Source organism: Mauremys mutica, chromosome 19, assembly GCF_020497125.1.
Source record: "Mauremys mutica isolate MM-2020 ecotype Southern chromosome 19, ASM2049712v1, whole genome shotgun sequence".
Classification (NCBI taxonomy): Eukaryota; Metazoa; Chordata; order Testudines; family Geoemydidae; genus Mauremys; species Mauremys mutica.
This window is the reverse complement of record NC_059090.1, coordinates 1,070,395-1,089,603: the sequence shown is the minus strand read 5'-3', so window position 1 is coordinate 1,089,603 and position 19,209 is coordinate 1,070,395. Positions and strand designations below refer to the sequence as shown.

The window sequence follows — 19,209 nt, the reverse complement described above, 5'->3', positions numbered from 1 at the left end:
ATGTGAGTGGCCCCCCAACAAGACTCACTATGGAACAGAATCCAGGCCAGGGGACCTGCAGGGATACCTCATTGCTTATCATAGAGCAATGGACCCAAAAGGGGCCCCCCGCCCCCCAAGCCCGAGGAGTCCTAACTCTGGTGGGTGTCCCTAAGGGGCCATGCTAGGAATCACTTTTGAGCCTCTGGGCATAGAGCATGTGACCTCTTCTGCCTGCCCTAGTACGTCACCCTTTCATCTGAGGGCCTCCTGGGACTGCCAGGGGCTAGAGCCAACAGGGCCTAGCAGCTAATATATCTCCAGGGCTTGCACTTGAATCATGGTACATCTGGTGTGTCTGCTGTAACACAGCACTCAGGTGAGACACTACACTGTGCCCAGCCCCTCACTGAGCAGGCATCCAACTTAGTCCTCAATTCCCCTTCCAATCCCAGGTGCTCAGTGTATCCACCAGGGTTCAGCGGTTGCAATGTTCGAACCTTCGTTTCATGGGAGAAGCACTGAAAGCCCAATACTAAGCCACCTGCAGACCATGGGCTAGCAGATGTGTGCCCCCCTGAAGAACCTGCCTTTGGAGATGGGTCACAAGGGGAGAAGCAGGCAGGGCCCCAAAGGTAATGGGCCAAGTTATTTCCCCATTCAGGCATATCAGGCCCAGCACAGCTGTAGCCGAGGCAAGAATGGAGCCCAGTGTCTGGCCCATCCCAGTGCTCCTGTGGGGCTGGAATGTCTCATGCTCCCACTACAGAATCAGTCTCATGCTCTCCCTCCCTCCCTCCCTCCCTCCCTCCCAATGACCATTTAAATATCTACCCACAGGGGAACGCAACATTCACATGGCTCGATCCTGAAATCATAAAATACCCAGGCTCACTCAGCAGTGGGCTCAGGACTGATCTGAAGCAAAGCTCTCACTTACATTAGTGGAGTTTTATTTTTTTCCGAGGGGAGGGATAGCTCAGTGGTTTGAGCATTGGCCTGCTAAACCCAGGGTTGTTGAGGGGGCCATTTAGGGATCTGGGGCAGAAATCTGTCTGGGGCTTGGCCCTGCTTTGAGCAGGGGGTTGGACTAGATCCCTCCTGAGGGCCCTTCCAGCCCTGAGATTCTACAATTCTGTGCTCAGTCTCAGCCCTGAAGGGAACTGGTTCCGAATGAACAGCGCTCTGAACCGGTTGCCCTGTTAGCACCATCTGCCAATACAACCCCAACCGGACCAGCTGCACTGACCGCTGACACCACGGGAGTGGGTCCAACTCCACCCCTCGCAGAGGCTCTGACTGGCCCATGGTGCGAGGGCAGCACCGTCCTACTAGGGACAGTTACTTCCCTGAGTCAATACTGCAGACAAACCATTTTGCAGTAACTGTCTAGGACATTTCTCAGCTGCTTTGTTTGTGCTCAGGCGACCTGAGCAACTTTGCTTTAAGGTGAGCTGCAAAGGAAAATCAAAGGGAGGTTGGTGCCTAACTCCCTTTGAGGCGCCAGTGCTTTCGGCCTGGCTCCATGTCCTTCTCTGCCCCGTCCTGAGGCGTAAAGGAGGCCCGGAAGGGATTTTACTTTTATGGAGATGTTGTTTGGTTCTGCTTGGTTTTCACTTTAGAACCACCAGGCATCTCAGGCACCAACAGGTGTCTCTACAGCCTGGGTGCGCAGTCCTGGAGCCAAGCACCCCCAGTCCCCTGGCACAATTCTACCATCGCCCCCCATCTTTGGAAACGGTTTCAAAGGGACTAGCTGGGCTGGGGAAGGCTGGACTTTCGTTTACTGGACACAGGCTTGCTGTGGTAAATCACACCAACGGCCCATTTCACGTCCCTGTCCATGTTCCAGCACTTGGACCCTGCCCTGGGCTGGTAGGTTACCGGGATGAATTTACCCTTCCATTTCCACAGGGACACAAGAGTGTGACGACCAATATCACTTACCATTTGCATCCCAGTCAGCATCAGAGCAGATGCTGCTCCTATGCAGAATAAAATAATGAGGCCAGACCTCTCCTTTTCATCTGGAGCTCTGATCCCGTCCCCAGTCCATAGCCCCTTCAGGCAGAGCATCAGTCACCCCTCACTCGTCCCCAGCAATCATTCTCTGCCTGCCCTTTGTTTCTCACTGAACAGAAAGGCAAAGCACTGCACGATGTTAGGTGGGGAGGGAGCCGGTGAGGCGAGAACTGGTCACATTCTGATCACAGAAACGTGCCCCTGATTTGCCATGAGCGTGCAGGCTGCTCTGGCTCAGAGATGCACCGTGCATGCTAACGTGAGGAGACTCCAGAAACATCTCAGAGTGAGCAGAATGCTGGCTCATGTCTACGCTGATTTGCAATAGACAGAGAAGAAAGACAACAGGCAAAATCCTGGGCTCACAGAAATCATGGAAAATCTATTTGACTTCAGTGGGACTGGGATTATACCATACCTCTCTTCCACGTCTGCCTCCTCCAGCCTGGATCAATGGAAGGATTGGGTCCTTAGTCTGTTTACATGCTGCAGTCAGCAAGGCACGGTGCCACCACGACGGCGGCACTCCCAGGCTGCCAGAGGCAGCCAGCGCTAGGTTAGCTAGGCAGAAATTAGTCGGGGTGGATGAGGCCCCGAGTTCCCCATTGCACTTGGCTTAATTAAATGGACAGTTGGAGAACTCTGCTGTCTATGCAGGTCTCTCCAGAGCCTCTCAGAGTGATGGCTGCCAGCGATCTCCCCAATGGCCCCAGGGCTGCATCTGCACTAAGCAAGGAGGCCACTGCAGGCGCCTTGACTGTGGTTCTCGCCTGGCTGCCAGGTCGCTCTGCTAGCGCACTCCGATTCCTCTCCCACGCAGCACAGCACTGCGTCTGGACGCAAGGGCTGGAGGGTACTTTCCAAACGCACAGCAGCTAGAGGAGCTGGCTGAAATGGAGCAGCTGTGAGCTTGGTGGCATCCTAAGGAGTAACTGCAGCAGATGGGGGTGGGTCAGCTGGCTCCGAGTGGAAGGTACCGCTCCCCCCAGAAAAGGCAGTGCTTGAAAGCTGGGCCTGCCGCTGCGTGTGGGCACAGGGCACTGCACAGACATCCCCACCAGGACCTCCCTGGTCCTGTCTCATCATGCACCCAGAGCAAGTCACTCCTCTCCCCTTCCTGCTGGAGCGCTCCGGAGTCCCATATTTCCTCTCCTTTCGCCCCTGCCCCTCCCAGCTGCCCTCTGCACCCCCTCAGTGCCGTTCTGTGGCTGGCTGGAAGGGTCGCTGCTCAGTGACTTCAGGCCTAGAACTCCCACAGGCTGGGTGCAGGGCTCCCAGCCCTTAAGGGTGGGGGCAGGGCGCTCTGTGAGACATCTCCTTTCCCAGAGATGTCTCACATCTTTCTGCTTCCAACAGCGGCCTCTGCCTGAGAGCAGCCCGCTCTCCCATGTGGCAGTGCAGAGCCACTCGGCCAATGCCAGGCAGTCGGGGTACAGCCATTCCACTCTTGTTAAGCTAGAGCAGAAATCTAGGGGCAGACATCAGCATCCCTCTGGGGATGCTAGGAAAGGGAGGGATAGACTTCATCAGCGCACCAATGGCACAAGGAAATCCTTCCGAGTGCACCAGCGCTTGGCAATGAGCACAGCCCAGACCTGGCTGACAGGGTTAGCGAGGGCGCGCCCCTTCTGTTTCTCCACACGGGCGTCGAGCTGCTAGCTTTGGGGTCCTACGTCATTCTCCATGGGGCACTCATACCTGCCGAGCCACCTGCCTGAGGGAGAGGTCCTCGCTATGCACATCCTCTAAACTCTTGCTGGAGCGTGGGTGCCTGGAGAGACGGGAGAAGAGATAGGGAGGACCTGAAGGAAGGTCCCTTTCCCCTGGTATCTGCCCATTTACTGAGTCCAGTGCCAACGTCTCAAGAATTCACCCCGGAATCCCCGTGCTGAATGCCAGATGTGCCCCCAGCGAATGCTAGAGAGATCCCTGAGTCCGCCTACGCTGGACAGACACAACCCCTGCTCCTCTGTAATGTGTTATTCCTAAACGAGGCAGGCACCGGGTGGGACAACACGGCTTTAGGGACACACGGATCTGTCCCTATCTCCCCCCTCGGCGGCAGGCCCCACTGACCGCACCCATCCTGCTCCGGAACGAAAGGAAGGCCAAAGCACCGCACGCTGAGGAATGAACAGCTGCTGCGCTCTCAGTGGTGGGTGGAATCACAAAGACCTTTGGGATCCAAGGGGAGTGCAGGACCCCAAAGGAAGATGAACAGGGAGCAGCGATGGAGTTTGGCAGGCAGGCTCCACATTTCTCCACATCCCCAACACCACCCTCTCCTGCCTTCTACAGGCCTGGCTGCTGGGGGGGAGCCGTTCCCGTCACACCTGCAGCCGTGCTCTGTGCACAGCATCAAAGAGAGACTCGCAGGCTCTTCATCTCCTTCCTCTGACAGCTGAAGCATCTCCGCCCCCGAGGGGGAGCAGAGGGCCTGTCCCTGGGGGCCGTGCCAGCCGGCTCTCTCCTTAGCAGGGGATGCACAATTCGCAATGCCACCCTCGCCCAGGCAGCGGGAGGCAGGGAGGCCGTTTGGATTTCCACCAGCTTGCCTGCCTCCCCTCCCATTCGGACAATCAAGTGACGTCCCCGGTAATTAGCAGGGAAGTTGAACAGCAATTTAAGAGTAAATCAGAAACTAAGCTACACTAATGAGATGTAAATAGGCAGAGCTGATATTAGCCCTGCTTAATTCACTTAAGCTAGCAGCAGAGAAACAAAGCCAAGTTCATTACAGGGCCTCCCTCCTTCCCAGTGGGGCTATGAAGCTGATGGATCAGACAAGTACCTGCGCATGGCTGCAGAGGTGCCAGCCCAGAGCAGGCACAGCAGCATCGTACTGCTCCCTTGCAGACACGGAGGAAGGAGGGGCACGTGGCTGAAGCCCTGGCCTGGCAGTCAGGAGATGGAGGCTCTGCTTCCAGGCCTGCCACAGACCTGCGGCCCTTGGCCAAGTCATTGATCAGCCTTGTGCCTCACCTTCCCCGTCTGTACAACGGGGCTAGCGAAGGGGGCTCGGTTCAGTGGGGTTCGTGAGCCACCATGGCGACGCTAGATGCTGCCTTAGTTCAGGTCAATGAGACTCTGATGTGACAAACTGTACAAATGCTACCAAAGTTTGTGAAAGAAAGAGACTCACCCCGCAGGGTTGTGGCAGGAGTGGGTATGCCCCCCCCCCATTATGGAGTCCCACCCTGTTTGGGCTTTGATCCCATGTGTTTAATTGTCGTTACTCTCGGTTCCCGTTCTGGTGGCAGGGAGCATATACTGGGGCATGGTGTTACCCCCAGATTGGCCCTATGACTGCAGCCCAGCACGCCAGGCCTGCCCCTCCAAGGATCACTGCATTACCCATGCGAGCCCACGAGACACAAAGGCACCATCTCGCCTGTCCCACAGATGTGCCTGCCTTTATCCTGCTCTATCACCGGGTGTGAGCCAGTAACAGACCAGGCTACATCCCAGCACAGACCCAGGCCACCTGCTGTCTGGAGACACACCTGCCTCCCTCCACCGTATTCCAGCACATGTGCGCAACTGCCCTGCTAGAGATGCAGTAACGCCAGTGGAGCAAAGCCACTGACAGTCCCTTGCAACAGAGCCCTTCGACACTGGGACACAACCGGATTCATCAGCCGGACGTGCCTTTAGCACAGCTGCACCACGCTGACTCTATTAAAGCACATCCTCGGGGACCCTCCGTGCTAGGATCCAACCGTAGCACTGCTCATATGAAATCGCAGCATCCAGGAACCGCCGTACGCTGACATATGGCTTTACTCCTGCTCCAACGCAAGCAAAGCCCTCCACTCTATTACAGCCACCGCACCCAAGACCCTGTGTGGCACGGCGCGAGCAGTAATCACCCTGCTCAAACTCAGCCCAACAAGCAGAATCCTACAGCACTACACGGAAGCACGTGGCAGCTGAGCACCCGAGGGTACGTTGTGGAGACCAGTTCGTTATTTTCTCTCTGCTCCACTGCGACCCGTCGGAGCACACACTGCAGAGCCAGTCGCTCCCCCACCACAGCAAGCCCTGAAGCACACAGCATCTCTGTGTCATGACAGCCATAAACCCCAGAGCTAAGGGCAAAGGAAGAAATTCAAGCCTGGGAGAACTCAGCGATGGGAAGCAACCCAAGGAGGGGTACGGGGAGGAAGTGCAGCATGCCACAGGGTGGAGGTGGTTCCTGGAGGCTTGGCACAGCCGGCTGGAATGGAGGGCAGGCAGGCTGCGGCTGGGAGGAGCCAGGCACATTTGGTCTGACATGAAATAATTCCAGCTAATAATAACTCTGGTGGAGTGCCTGGAAAACAGATGAGCTCAGACGCCCTCAGCCAACTCCCTTCCTGCACCTAGGCAGGACAGACGGACACACACACAGAGCGAACAGCAGCTTTGGACTCTGCCACCCACCCCCATACACACTGGCCATCGGGGCTGCGCTCAGCCGGGCAGAGAGGGACGTCACCGCAGCACCCAGCTCCTGCCCCACAGCTGTATGTCAGCAGCAGAACAAGTGAGAGCCTTACCCGTCTGGAACAGGTTCAGCTCACACTCCAGATAGTCAAACATCTCCACCGTCAGCTGGAAGCTAGGAGAGAGGGCACAAGAATGTTACAAACAAAACAAAGGCCACCCAGCCCCCTCCCCTCCCCCAAAACCCTGGGGGGTGGGGGGGAGTTGGCCAGCAGCCCTGGAGGAGGTGGGGATCCAGCCAACCATTACTGTGGAGTACTCTTTTATAAGGGGTGGTCAGGAGAGATGTCCCTGTCCCAGCCCCAAGTCCTCTGCCCGCGGCTCACAGCAATGCCAAGGAGAGACCCTGATGGGGTGCCATGGCCCTGCCAGCCCTTTGCCGCTCCTGGAGATTCCCCCTTACGTCTCCTGTGGCTGGGTTCTCGGCTACGGCAGGAGTAATTCCCATCACGGACGTGCCCGGATTCACGTGCTCTGGACTTACAAGTTATTGACGTCGTTTTCTCCTGCCTCGTCGAGCTGCCGGTCAGACATCTGGAGATTGCCTGGGAACCGGGGGTTCTGCATGAGGTGAGAGAGCGGGTAGTCAGAGCAAGGGGCCCCCAGGCACCCGTGTGCCTTTTAGGCTTGCCCTTATCACAGTGGAGACCAAGTAGCCACCTCTGATTAGAGGCAGATCCCTGATACCGCAGGGGGTATTTGAAGGAGTGGCTGTGTGCGCCCAGCAGGGATCTCCAAACCCCCACCGGAGGGGCTCAGGTCACAGAACTGCCCTTGTCTTTGGGCTTGGAGGGATGGCTCAGAGCTGGCTCCCAGGCCGTGGGGCTGTAGGGAGAGGGATTGTATTTCTCTTGCCATGCTCGGCCCAGGCGTGCAGACTCCCTCAGTGACAGTGCTCACCGCCCCCAGCCAACGTTCCCTCTCTGGATTTGAAAAGCCACCCCTCCGGCTTCCATCTAAGCGCCCACGGGCAGCGTCCAGGGCAGGAAAATGCCGCTGCAGTTTACACATACACAGTCACAAGATGGGCTTCAAAGGCACTGAACAGTGACGGACGGTCACACATCCATCTAGTTTCCGCCCAGCTAGGCACAGCTGCACAGCACCTCATGCCGACGTTTCACAGCAGGGCCACACTTCATGTGGCCCAGCTGCTCTGACCTGGGCAGCGACTTACAGGAGAAGGGCTCTGGGGCTCCCCTGGCAGCTGCCTCCTCTCATGCCCCACAAGTACTGTGCCTCATCTGCTGCTGGCTGCCCCCACCTCCTCCAGCTGGCCACACAGCTGCTCCCACTCCTGCCTGATGAAAGGGAGCAGCTCACAGGCAGGGGCAGACCCTCACCACTAGGCCAGTCAACCTAGGGCCAGACCCCACCTCTGGGAGAGGGGCGCTGCATGGCTCAGCACTGGGACTGGCTGCTATTTCAGGAGGCTTGAGGGGAGGCCTCTGGCGACTGACGGGAACCAGCAGCACACTACAAGTGGCTACCTGACCCTGCCCTCTAGGGGCCAGAAGGGAGGGACATTCCCCATGGGCCCTGATTCCTTGGCCTCTCTGATGCAGGCTCAGAGGGTTAACTGTGCTTTGGATACCTGTCCACTCAGACGCCACCAACTCTTCAAAGCAGCCACCGGACAACCAGTAACAGGCAGCAACTTTGCTTCCCATTGCCTCACTCCAGGTTCAAACCAGTGGACTAGAATCTAACGGCTCCGTAGCTCATTACTACTGCCCTGAGCCCTCCAGCCTCCCCATCCTAGGCAGGGTGCCTCTGTTCCTCTGCCTCTCTGTCTCCTGGGGAAGAGCGATACGGCCACGGAGATAGGATCAGTATCTGTAGCTGGCCTGTATGTTGGAGACTCCTGGGTTAGAGTGGAAGATGATGGAACATGTAGGACACATGATCTTCCCAGCTGCAGAGAGTCAAGCAGAGAATCTGTAACCTCATCTGTCCCAAGTGCACGGGGGAGGAGATAGCTGGTAGCACCGCTCCAGAGAATGAAGCCTTTTCTACATGCCACCTTGGTAACCAAATGATCATCTCCAGGTGGTTTTCAGGGAGGGCTAAATTACAGCCCTAATTAGATTTAGATCTTGGGGAGATAATATCGGCCTGGCATCAAGGCAGCTTTAAAACAGTTGTTCAGAGGCAATTACAATCGAGAGTCCTGAGAGAGAATGAGAGGCCAAACCAGCAACAACCACCCCATCACCATCAGGTGGAGCAGCAAGCGTCTGTGTACAGGGAACACAGCTCCAGCAGGCCCCAGACTGCAGCCCTGAGAAGCAGCTGCACCCTGCCCCAGCTGCAGAGCTCACCTGCACCACAGCGCAAGATGCTCAGAAACCCACAGATGTAGGGGACACTCATGTTTGTACAGAGCTTTAAAGAGGGAAACCACTCCAAGTACCGAGTAAGTTATAGCTAGTTATTATTCCTGTTATTGCACTTTAAGATCCAGGGATCACAGGAGCGATGGAAGTGTTCAGCATTTGTTTTTTTACACACACATACAGAGACTGCACGGTACATTCTTTTATAAAAGACCATCCTTTATTTTAATATCATAGGCATAAGAAAGCAGCTGCCTTAACAATATGCTCAATCCACACATTCCTTCCCAGTACTATGCCAGACTCCTTCCTATAATACTCTCTCCATCACCCGCCGAGATCGTTGCTAAAAAGGCTGCAGCGGTGGTGAGCTGGCTGGAGGTACAACGGCAGGCCGGGAGCTAGCAAACCTGTGAGGAGTCTCATTCTAATCAGATTCAGGAGGAGCTTGTGCTGCAGACAGACCAGAGCCAGGAAAACCCTCGTCTGGCCTGGTTCCCCACCCTCCCGCAGGGCACCAGCTATAAAAACCAACGTTCGCTCAGCACCTTGGAGCCCAGGGCTCACCTGCACACTCTGATTAGAAAATGACGGACAGAGATTATTTCATCCATGCAGCCACTCCCCTTACACAGCTCACAATGCACTCGAGCTTGGGACAGGTTGTGCGGCATGTGATTAGCCATTGTGTAATGGGCCGGGACAACAGAGCTATCACCCCAACTCTTGTACGAGGTGCCCTGAAATGTTTAATCAGCACAAGCGGGCAGCTGTAAAATCTTATTGCCAGGCTGGCTTCAGGGCGGCACAACAGCCTGCATTCAAGCTGCAGCAGATCTGACCAAAACGCTATTCCCCCCCACCCCCCGAAACAAAATCTAACCCACAAATCCAGCCGGGCAAAGAGATCTCGGAGCACTGAGTGGGGAGTCACAGAGCCAGGCACTGCCTGCCCCCGGGGAACAAGGGCTGGAGCTCAGCTCAGCTCCCCCTGGCAGAGGCACCATGGTTGATTACAGACGGCCTGCTTGGGAGCCAGCAGGCAGGGGATGCTTATGGGGAGGCTGGGCTGCTCGTGCTGGGTTGAACCCCGGGCTGGAGGACGTGTTCTTATGTTAGCTTGTATTGCTCTCTGCTGATAAACAGCCCCCCTCAAGGAAAGGCCCTGCTGACTGCACCTGGCCATTCCCATCTGTGTCTCAGCTCCCGTGTTATTCACACCTGGCCACAGGCACTTGGGTTAGGCTTCACTTCTCCTTCAACACTAGAGGCCACCCGCGTCTCTCTGCTCGCATGAGCCAGCCACAGAGCACAGCAGGAGAGGAGCAGTGGCTCCAGGGGATGCTTCCCCCAATCTCGCAGAAGGCCACACACCAGCACCCTCCACAGGTTCCAGGGAACAAGGCTGCTCTCCGTGGCATCAGCTCGGCACAAATCCACATGCCCCGGGGGCTTGCTGCCAATCCAGCCAGCACAAGCTGCCATTGGTCCCGTGCTTGAAACTGCCCCTGGGAGGGGACTGTGGGGGCAGGGGCGGTGTCATCTCCCGAGGAAGCCATGCAGCCATGGAGTCCTAGTGTGAGTGCCCCATCTCTGCGAGAGTCCAGAGTGCTCCAACCCTCCATAGCCCCAGGGGAAGGCCTCCATTTCCTGAGCCCTGCGCAGTATTCCCCGCCCACAAATTACACCCAGGCACCTGCTAACTCAAGCTGCAAGGGCAAAGCCTTCGGCCTTGTCTACATGGGAAAGTTGTTCAGCTCTAACGTCAGGGGTGAATTTAAAGCAGTGCAGCTACCTCACTAAACCCCCCCCTTTAGCTCATGGCACGGGAAGGGGTTAAGCTAAACTGAAGGGAACACTGCTCTTCTACCAGATTGCGAGTGTCCCCCCGGGGTCACCCCAGGATAACTCTCCCCATGGAACTGGTACAGCACCGGCCCTACATCACACTAGCACCCGTCCAGCCCTGGCCACTCCTCAAAGGGAGTTCTTACTGCACTTCACGTTAAATCCAGCAGTCAGCTACCTGGCAAGGCTGGATTCACGCCGAGGAGCTGCAGTGCGTAACGGGCACCCTCGCCCACACAGCACATGCCAGTCACCAGTTCCATGAGGCAAATGGGCTGAGCAGGCCTCGCATTCACCAGCTGCTCAGCACCCCCGTAGGAGAATGTACCCCTGGGGGACTGAACGGGTGGAGCTGCAAGAGACCCCAGCACCAGACCTCAGCTTCCTGGAATGGATCATAGAATCTCAGGGTTGGAAGGGACCCAGGAGGTATCTAATCCCACCCCCTGCTCAAAGCCGGACCAATTCCCAACCAAATCAATGTATCAGAGGTGGGTGGGAAGAGCACGGTCCGTTTGGAGGGGAGAAAGGAGGCGAGGACAAGCAGCGGCCTTACTTTCATATGGAACTCCATTTTGGTTCTCAGCAGTTTGAGGTAGATGCTGCACAGCTGCCCATAGCCCTCACTCAGATGACTCTGTGGAACAGGAGAAAGCAGAAAATGAGGCACCAGGTCTGATGCTGGTGAGACACCTGCTCTGGGATGCCAAGGTTTGCACCTTCCCTACTGGAGAGGCCGGCAGCTTATGGAATTGCATGACACCTTTAAGATGCAGGCCTACAAAATCTCCCCCTGTGCTTTATACATTCCTGTCCTCCCTCTTGTTTGGGTTTGTTTATTCACCCCAGTACACAAATGGCTCACATGGCTCAGCCACTGGGTGCGTCACCCCCTGTATTTACTAAAGTTGCACATTTCAAGTCACTAATCTTTCTACACCAATAAATAACTATCTGCAGCCCACATTCTCTGTTCCTAGGGCTCCCTGTTTCCCGAGGCACTCACTGCAGGACAAGGGCTCTTTGCTCCCAGCTCCTGAGCTCTGCTGGCTGCCCTCCGAGCAGGGCGGCTGCTGCTTCAGTACTGGACACACACAATAGCATTTCCCCCATTGTTTCCCAAGCTAGCCAGGTCGCTGCATGCAACACAACTGCTGACAGTGCCAGACCAAGCCAAAAGGATTGGTATTTACCATGCTCCTCTCTGTCTGCTAGACAGATCGATCAGCATGTTGTTAAAAAGCTCAGGAAAGGGGGAAAAACCTCACAGCAACTAGGGAATGAATCTTTACAGCATGTGGCATACACCAGACCACACATCACTGATCCGGAATATCCGCCCACCCACTAGGAGAACATTACCCACAGGCTGGGATGCATCTTGGCAAGTGGGCTGTTGTCACCTTTATATATACCCTGGACTATGGCATGATAAGGCTCAGAAGAGTTAGGTTCCGATATCTGACCTCTACCCCCAAACATATCCCTGGAGACCTTGATAGCCTGTTTAAAAATCAGGGTGAACAGGCTCAGGCAGCCTCTGGGCGGGTCTCAGGGTGAGGTGTGCAGCAGATGTATTCACTCAGAGACTAACTGGCATGGCCCCCTTCTGCATGGAGCATTACTCAGCCCCTAACTGGGACCCTCAGCCAAGTTAGCTGCAGGACTGGGAGAATCCCTAGCCAGACTAGCTGGACCTGGTACCAGCGTTGCAATTGGAAGTCTCCTGCTTCTGCAGAGCTGGGGTTTAACCACCACCTCAGTACAGGGGAGGGGGGTTAAACACCCTAGAGTTTAACAATTCATACTGAAATCACAACTCTGCCACTGAAGCGAGTGGGAGCTCGTCACGCGCATCTGAGACTGGCTCTGGCCCCACGTGCACGCTAGGCTCTGAGAGCAGGTGGTCCCCCAGCCTGCCAGGTTACAGTTCACAGTGGGCCCCCTTTGAGCATCTGTTGCTTCTGGGCTAACCCCACTGCCTGGTTCCCTAGCAGAGCGTTACGCCACCACTTCTAGGGGTTCCACAGCTGCCTAGAGGCACAAGGCTCACAGGTGCGGGCAGGGAACAAATGGCTGAACTAACTTACAACTCACCTGTTTCCAATGGCAGCGATTTGCACCGCGCTGGTTTAATGCTAACCAAAGCAGGCAGTGAATGCGTAACGCCTGCTGCCCAGGGACGGGGATGGGAAAATATTCGCAATCAAAGAAAAAGGCCAGGTGCCACATTCTGCCCCAGCTGAGAAGAGTCACTGGAGTTGCTTGGGGGTGGTGGGGAGAGGGAGGGCAAGCAGAGATGTGCTGGGAGCACATGAAATCTGCTGCCCGCTGGTTAGCATCATCCAAACACATCCCTGGGAGCAGAAGGGAAAACCGCAATGAATGGAACCTGTCAAAGGACAGAGCGGAACCCAAAGCAAGATAAAAAGTTGTGTGTGTGTCTGTGCGCCTGGTCACGCAGGACTCTGCCTGCACGTCTCTCTGGGTGTGCACGCTGCCAATTCATTTGCCTCTTTTCGGAATTCATAATCCTTCCTGTTTGACTCATTTTAATGACAGCCACTCACCGTCTCCCAGCTCCGGCTCCCCATTCTGCACAGAGGGTGCTGGGGTTGGGGGGAGGGGGTGTTATAGCAGAACCACTGAACTATTTTTGTTTCTTACTTAGTACCGTACAGCACCCAGGAGCCTTTGTGGGGACAGGCTTAGTCTATTAGCAACAAGTGAATTCATCTCTGGCCTGTGGAAAGAGACTGATCATCTAACTGCAGCCCATTTCTCCACAGCATGGTACAGGCAAAGCTGCCAAAAGAACTGGGCTTTGCTGATGACACGGACTTCCCAGACAGAGCCTAACACCGGGCTGCCTCTGCCCCATGCGCCTGTTGCTCTCTCTGGCTGCAGCATGTGGATCCTGCTTGTTGCTTTTCATTCTCCGGACAGTTCTGCTTCATATCCCAAGTCAACCACAGGCATTTTCATGGCGTCAGTTGGCTCAGCACCTGCTCACGTAGCTCCTTGGTCTTCCCTCTGAAATCTCGTCTGCTACATTAGCTTGGACGGTCGGTGGTGGGACGCCACAACAAGCCATGGAACTGGCAGCAGCCCAGCGGGCTCTCCTGCCACCCTGGCTCAGGTACCGAGGAAATCTTACAATATTAAGAAACCGTACTCAGCAGTGGGGAGGGGAATCTCCTAACGCTGCCCCCTCCCAAAGGGGATCCTGCACAACCAGCTGTGTTTGCTACAGGGCTCCTGATCTGCCCACATCAGCTCTGAACCACACCCACCAGGACAACACACTCCTTGTATGTGGTAGAGCGGGCTGCAGGGCAAGCGGGGCTCATTCTGAACAGCTCCCATCTCAGCCCTTACCCCAACAGCAGGCACCACGGCTGGTGTACTGGGCCCCAGTCCTGCCATAGCGCCTATGCGGCTGACCCCTGTGCCCTTGTGGAGCCCCACTGACTTCCAGAGGGCTCTGTTCATGCAGCCCCCTGTGCAAAGGGCCGTTACTGAAGGCAATAGGTCCCCCGCAGAGGCTGGTCGGGTTTTACTTGTTTTCCGCCAGGTAACAGAATGCCCAGTGGCTAGATTTGGCCTTCCCAAAGCACCTTAGGTTGTGAGGATAGACCAGGGGTCCCCAATGCGGTGCCTGCTGGCGGTGCAGAAATTCGGCGGCAACGCCTCTCAATGACGCCACTTGCCGCCGACAAGCGACGTCATCGAGAGGCGTCGCCGCTGAAATGCCGCAGAAATTCAGCGGCATTTCGGAGGGTGCTCCACTGCCACCACGGTCCTTCGTCTGGCGCCCGCCAGACAAAAAAGGTTGGGGACCACTGGTATAGACCCTTACCCTCTCGAAACTCTGTGTTGTGTGAAATTAGCTGTTGGGACTGGAATCTTTTGTAACTGATTATTGGGGAACCCCTGCCCCCACCCCAAATGAGCAAACACCCATACTGTCCCCAGCGAGACAGGGGGTGAAGCAGAGACACTCCTGCCTTCACAATCACTCAGGAGAGACTGCACACTGCTAGCAGATACATCAGGAATACGTCAAACCAAAATAATCGCCATTCACATATTAAGAATGAGCTGGTGCCTTTCCCAGCCTCCTCAAAAACACAGTCCACACCCTGTGCAGAGTCCAAACTCACCCCTTTTCTGACTGGACATGGACCCCGGGAATGAGAATTGGGATTATACAATTGTATCATCTTGACCTCTGTGTACATTTTGGCCCAGTGCATCAGGAGGCAAAGTTAAAACTGGGTGGACAGTGTGAAGGACAAAGAGTAAAGAACTGGGTGGCCAGGTCCTTTAGCTGCCAGCATCCAGCCTGGCTAACGTCTGGGTTTTTAAGGGTTTTTTTGTGAAGCCAGGGTAATATTTTGGGTGTTCGCTGGACTCCAGCGAAACTAACTTTCAACCATAACTCACCTTTCACATGGTTTTTGTTTATGAATTTCTTGTACTGCCCCCACCAATTTAAAATGAGCTCCCACAGCTCACCCTGAGTTTCTGTCTGACCTCTGCAGGAGAGGAGCTCTGCTCCATTTAGGATCTTTTACAGATTTTGTGAGGCTCCTCAAAGGACTTCCCTTGGCCAGATGTTCGCAAGCCCACGGGAGGTCTGTGTGAAGGCCCCTGGGCAGCATATCGGTTTAGTGGACAGCATATAGGGCAATGGTTCAGGGACAAAGGCATCTATCCACACCGAAAACGTTAACCCCCATGCCTTTCCCTGTCTCCCCAGGTTCCTGCACTCACCGCCTGCCCCGGCCTCTCTCAGGGCCGGCTTTAGGAAGTGCGGGGCCCAATTTGAACAGTTTCGGCGGGGCCCTGGCAGGGATGACTTAAAAAAAAAAAAAACATGTAAAAAACACGTGGGGCTTGTACTCACCAGGCGGTGCTCTGAATCTTCGGCAGCACTTCGGTGGTGGATCCTTCACTCGCTCCAGGTCTTCAGCGGCACTGAAGGACCCGCTGCCTAAGACCAGGAGCGAGCGAAGGACCCGCCGCCAAAGTGCCGCTGAAGACCCGGAGCACCGCTAGGTGAGTAAAAATTAAAAAGGCGCCTCTAGCCAGGGAAGGGATTCTCACTGGGCGTGGGGCCCTCTTAGGCGCGGGGCCTGATTCGGGGGAATTGGTGGAATTGGCCTAAAACCGGCCCAGGCTTCTCTCACCTGCCCCATTCCATGTCCCCCATCTCCACTAGGCTACCGGCGCTCCCTGCGCCCCTCCATGTGATATGGGCAAGCACAGGCTCCTGGCTACTCCAGCTGCCCTTGTGACCCAGCCACTCTCCAGCCCCCCTCTTGGAGGCCAGCCTCGCCACATTTCTGCTTGCTGTTTAGTGCCCCGCCTATGGCTGGGCCTAGCAGCAGGAGCTCTGTTATAAGTGTTCTTCATAGTAAACTCAGCCCAATGCAATCTCTCAGGCTGGGTCCCTCCTCTCAGCAAGGCCAATCCTGCCAGACAGATCTGGCGTGTCTAGGCCAAGCCATTCTGGAGCAACGAGGAGCCAAGATTTTAGAAAGTCAAGCAGAGCTCTGATTTCCAAGCAGCATTGACTTTAAATCTCTGATTTCCACCCTGCTTCCTAGAGGGCACACAAGGGCACAATGATCCCGAGCCTGGTCTCTCTGGGGGGAGATGCCAATCACGCTGACAACGGGGAGCTAGCTTCAGCTTGAAACTGCTTCTCCGTGATACAGGCTTCCACTGCTTGCAGCCCGGGGAGAGACACGCTCTGGGCAGCCCTAGGGCAGGGGAAGGCAGCTGTCTGCCTAGCTTCAGTCAGGCTCTGCCTATTGCTCCATGGACAAACCACCCCCAGGGCCTGCTGTTCTTCCTTTAAGAGGTGCAGGGCTTCCTAGCACCACCTCCCAGCATGAGCGCCCATTGGCGTCCAGGAGGAAACTCCCCCATGGCAAGCCAGCCACTCACCCACATCCTGCTCATGTCGTTCAGCTCGTTCTTGTACCTCACAGAGTCTTTCAGGACCTGGAAGGGAAATTGAGAGGAGGCCACTGGAGAGCAAAGGAGGGGCACAGAAGCTGCTGGAGAGCCAGCCACGTTCACAGGCTCCTGGCCCCTGAGGGGAAGATCTAGTTTGATCTAGTGATTAGAGCAAGAAATGAGGCTCAGGACTCCTGGGTACTATTCCCAGCTCTGTCCCAGACTAGTTGTGTCATCACTGGCAAGTCACTGATTCTCTGTGCCTCAGTTTCCCCATCTGTACAGTGGAAAGGACCATCCCGTCTTACCCACTTCATACAGGGCTTAATTTGTTCCTGGCTGTAACTGGCTTGAGACCCTCTGATGGAAGGGGGAGGGAGGCACAGCATCACTGTTGTTTAAGTCCACATGGCTGAGGGAGTGGGCTTCCTAGGCCTCGAGAGGAGAGGAGAGGAGAGGAGAGACGGGGTGAGCAGAGCGCTGGCTGACCGGCAGGGAATGGTGAGGGCTGCAGGGTTAGTCCTGGGGTGAATACTCGTCTCCCTTCCCAGGGCTCAGCTTTTCGATGGGGGGGGGGGGCGGGGTGATGCATTAACCCTTGCTACTCTTGCCATTGGTCTGCTGCAGAGCTGGGCCTGACAGCAGCCAGGAGCGTGCAGGGCCCACGGCACAGCAGGACAGACAGGCTGGGGCTCATCAGACTCTTTAAGGAAGTAGGGGTGGGAAACAGATATGATGTGGGGCAGGCTAGAAAGCTGGGGTGGGCGAATGGAGGCAATAAATGCAGACATATTCCCACCCTGTTCATCACCCCTCACTCCCCCCACTTTCCAGTGATGAGTGCACTTGGCAACTCCAGGAGCGCACAAATCATGAGCCCAGCTTAAAATCACAATATTTTTAAATAATAAATGGTTGGTGTTTTTTATGGACCTTCCCGGCTTTGGGACCTTTAGGATTTGTGCTTTGCTCTGCAACCGGTACTTTTTTTTTTTTTAAATGCAAGCTGAGATTCTCACGCAGTCACAGGACTCCAGGAGCTGGGGCTTTAAGAAAAAACACCAAAATATTGCAAAGCCCGCAATAAAAGTCACAAGAGTTGGCAACACTTGGGTGGCCTCTCAGGTCTTCCTATTCCTGGCCCAATAGGGGCTGAAAAGACTTGAGGCAATCACAGTATTCCTCTCCCGTGCCGCCCCCCATCTGGCAATATCAGCGACACGGCCGTGCACGTACATTTGGGTGTCCATCACGGAGGAGCTTGTGGAACACGTGGCAGAACTTCCAGCAGAGCACGGCGTTGCTGGAGAGGGGCAGTCGGTTCACGACGGACCAGAAGGTCTGAGCTCCTTTCTCGTGGTGGGTTCCCAGGATGCATGGTGAGAGGCAGGCTAAGGAAAAGTCAATCCCTTAGCTCAGAGTGCACAGGAGTGACTGGGACACCCACAAAACACAATAGCCCAGAGACAATGAGGCTTGCTGGCTGTTCCCAAGATATCCCCTCCCTCTGTTCTGGATCCCAAAGGCAGCGCGAAGGTAGAGAGCAGGTAGAGAGGTTTCTACCCACCAATGAGACAACCAGCACGCGTCAGCAAAAGGGACTAGGTAATGTGCTGGGGAAAGGAAGCAGGATCCTTTTAGGGTGCCAGCCAACAATGTGCTTCCAAACCCAAAGCAGCCAGCAGAGCTGCTGGAACCTGCAGCTGCTCTTCCTCTCTCTGGGCTGCTTTCTTTCCCAGCTGTCACTGGAACTGCCCAGAAACCCCCTGCCGTACACACATCTGCTATGTACCGTCTGCCCTCATCCGTCCTCGGCCTTCAGATCCCCAGCCCAGGCTGCCGAGCTAAAGCAGCAGCTGCTCCCCTCTGTGTGGGCCAGCCGCTAGAGGGAGAATGTGACACACACTGCCAGTGGATTACTCAACTATTTGCTAGAGCAAAAGGGGGGCACCATTCCTGGCTCTGATTCCTGGCTCAGGGAGGACAGAGGGGTAGCTGCAGATAGGACAGCCAAGCACACAGATTTGGCACTCTCAGTCTAAAAGGCAGCATGGCTGAGTGACTGAAATTTGGGTGTGCTAGATTAAAGATCTAGGGTCCACACCAGTTCTGCCTCCAGTGACCAGTTGTGCAATTTCTTAGTCAAATTGGGAGGGGCTGATCCTTGTCTGTCTCAGAAGGCAGGGGGCTGAAGCCTGGGTCAGCAATACGGGGTATGAAATGCACAGAAGCAGAAGTAGCAGTGAATGGAAGAGATGAGGCTTGAACTCATGATCCCTGGATTCCAGCCCTCTCTGCTCTCCCTTGACTACAGGCTGTTCTGCAGGGGAGGGCAGTGGATCAGGCATCCTGATGAAGTGGAAATACAGAATGTCCCACTAAATCCGGTACAGTCGAGAGCTCTGCCTACAGGCCATGCAGGTCCTGTCATGTGAGGCCGGCGCAGACCCCTGCGTAGTGCTCTGGGGAGCAGAACAGCCACGCTAACTCTTGCTATAGACTGGGAATGCAGAAGGGGGATCGGCGTGGCAGGCAGCCTGCTGCATCAAGAAGCTAAGAGCCAACAGGACCG

At 55.6% G+C, this 19,209-nt stretch overlaps 1 protein-coding gene across 3 annotated transcripts in view; it reads right to left on the bottom strand.

Moving 5' to 3' along the window:
* Window positions 1-19,209, bottom strand: part of HIP1 (huntingtin interacting protein 1) — a 159,517-nt gene that overhangs the window by 37,636 nt on the left and 102,672 nt on the right. For all 3 annotated transcript variants that reach the window (XM_044993519.1, XM_044993521.1, XM_044993520.1), the window contains exons 3-7: window positions 17,874-18,016; window positions 16,626-16,682; window positions 11,227-11,307; window positions 6,971-7,047; window positions 6,540-6,601 (exon numbers count right to left, since the gene is read on the bottom strand). In XM_044993519.1, coding sequence (XP_044849454.1) covers window positions 6,540-6,601; window positions 6,971-7,047; window positions 11,227-11,307; window positions 16,626-16,682; window positions 17,874-18,016 — 420 coding nt within the window. The remainder of the gene's footprint in view (window positions 1-6,539; window positions 6,602-6,970; window positions 7,048-11,226; window positions 11,308-16,625; window positions 16,683-17,873; window positions 18,017-19,209) is intronic.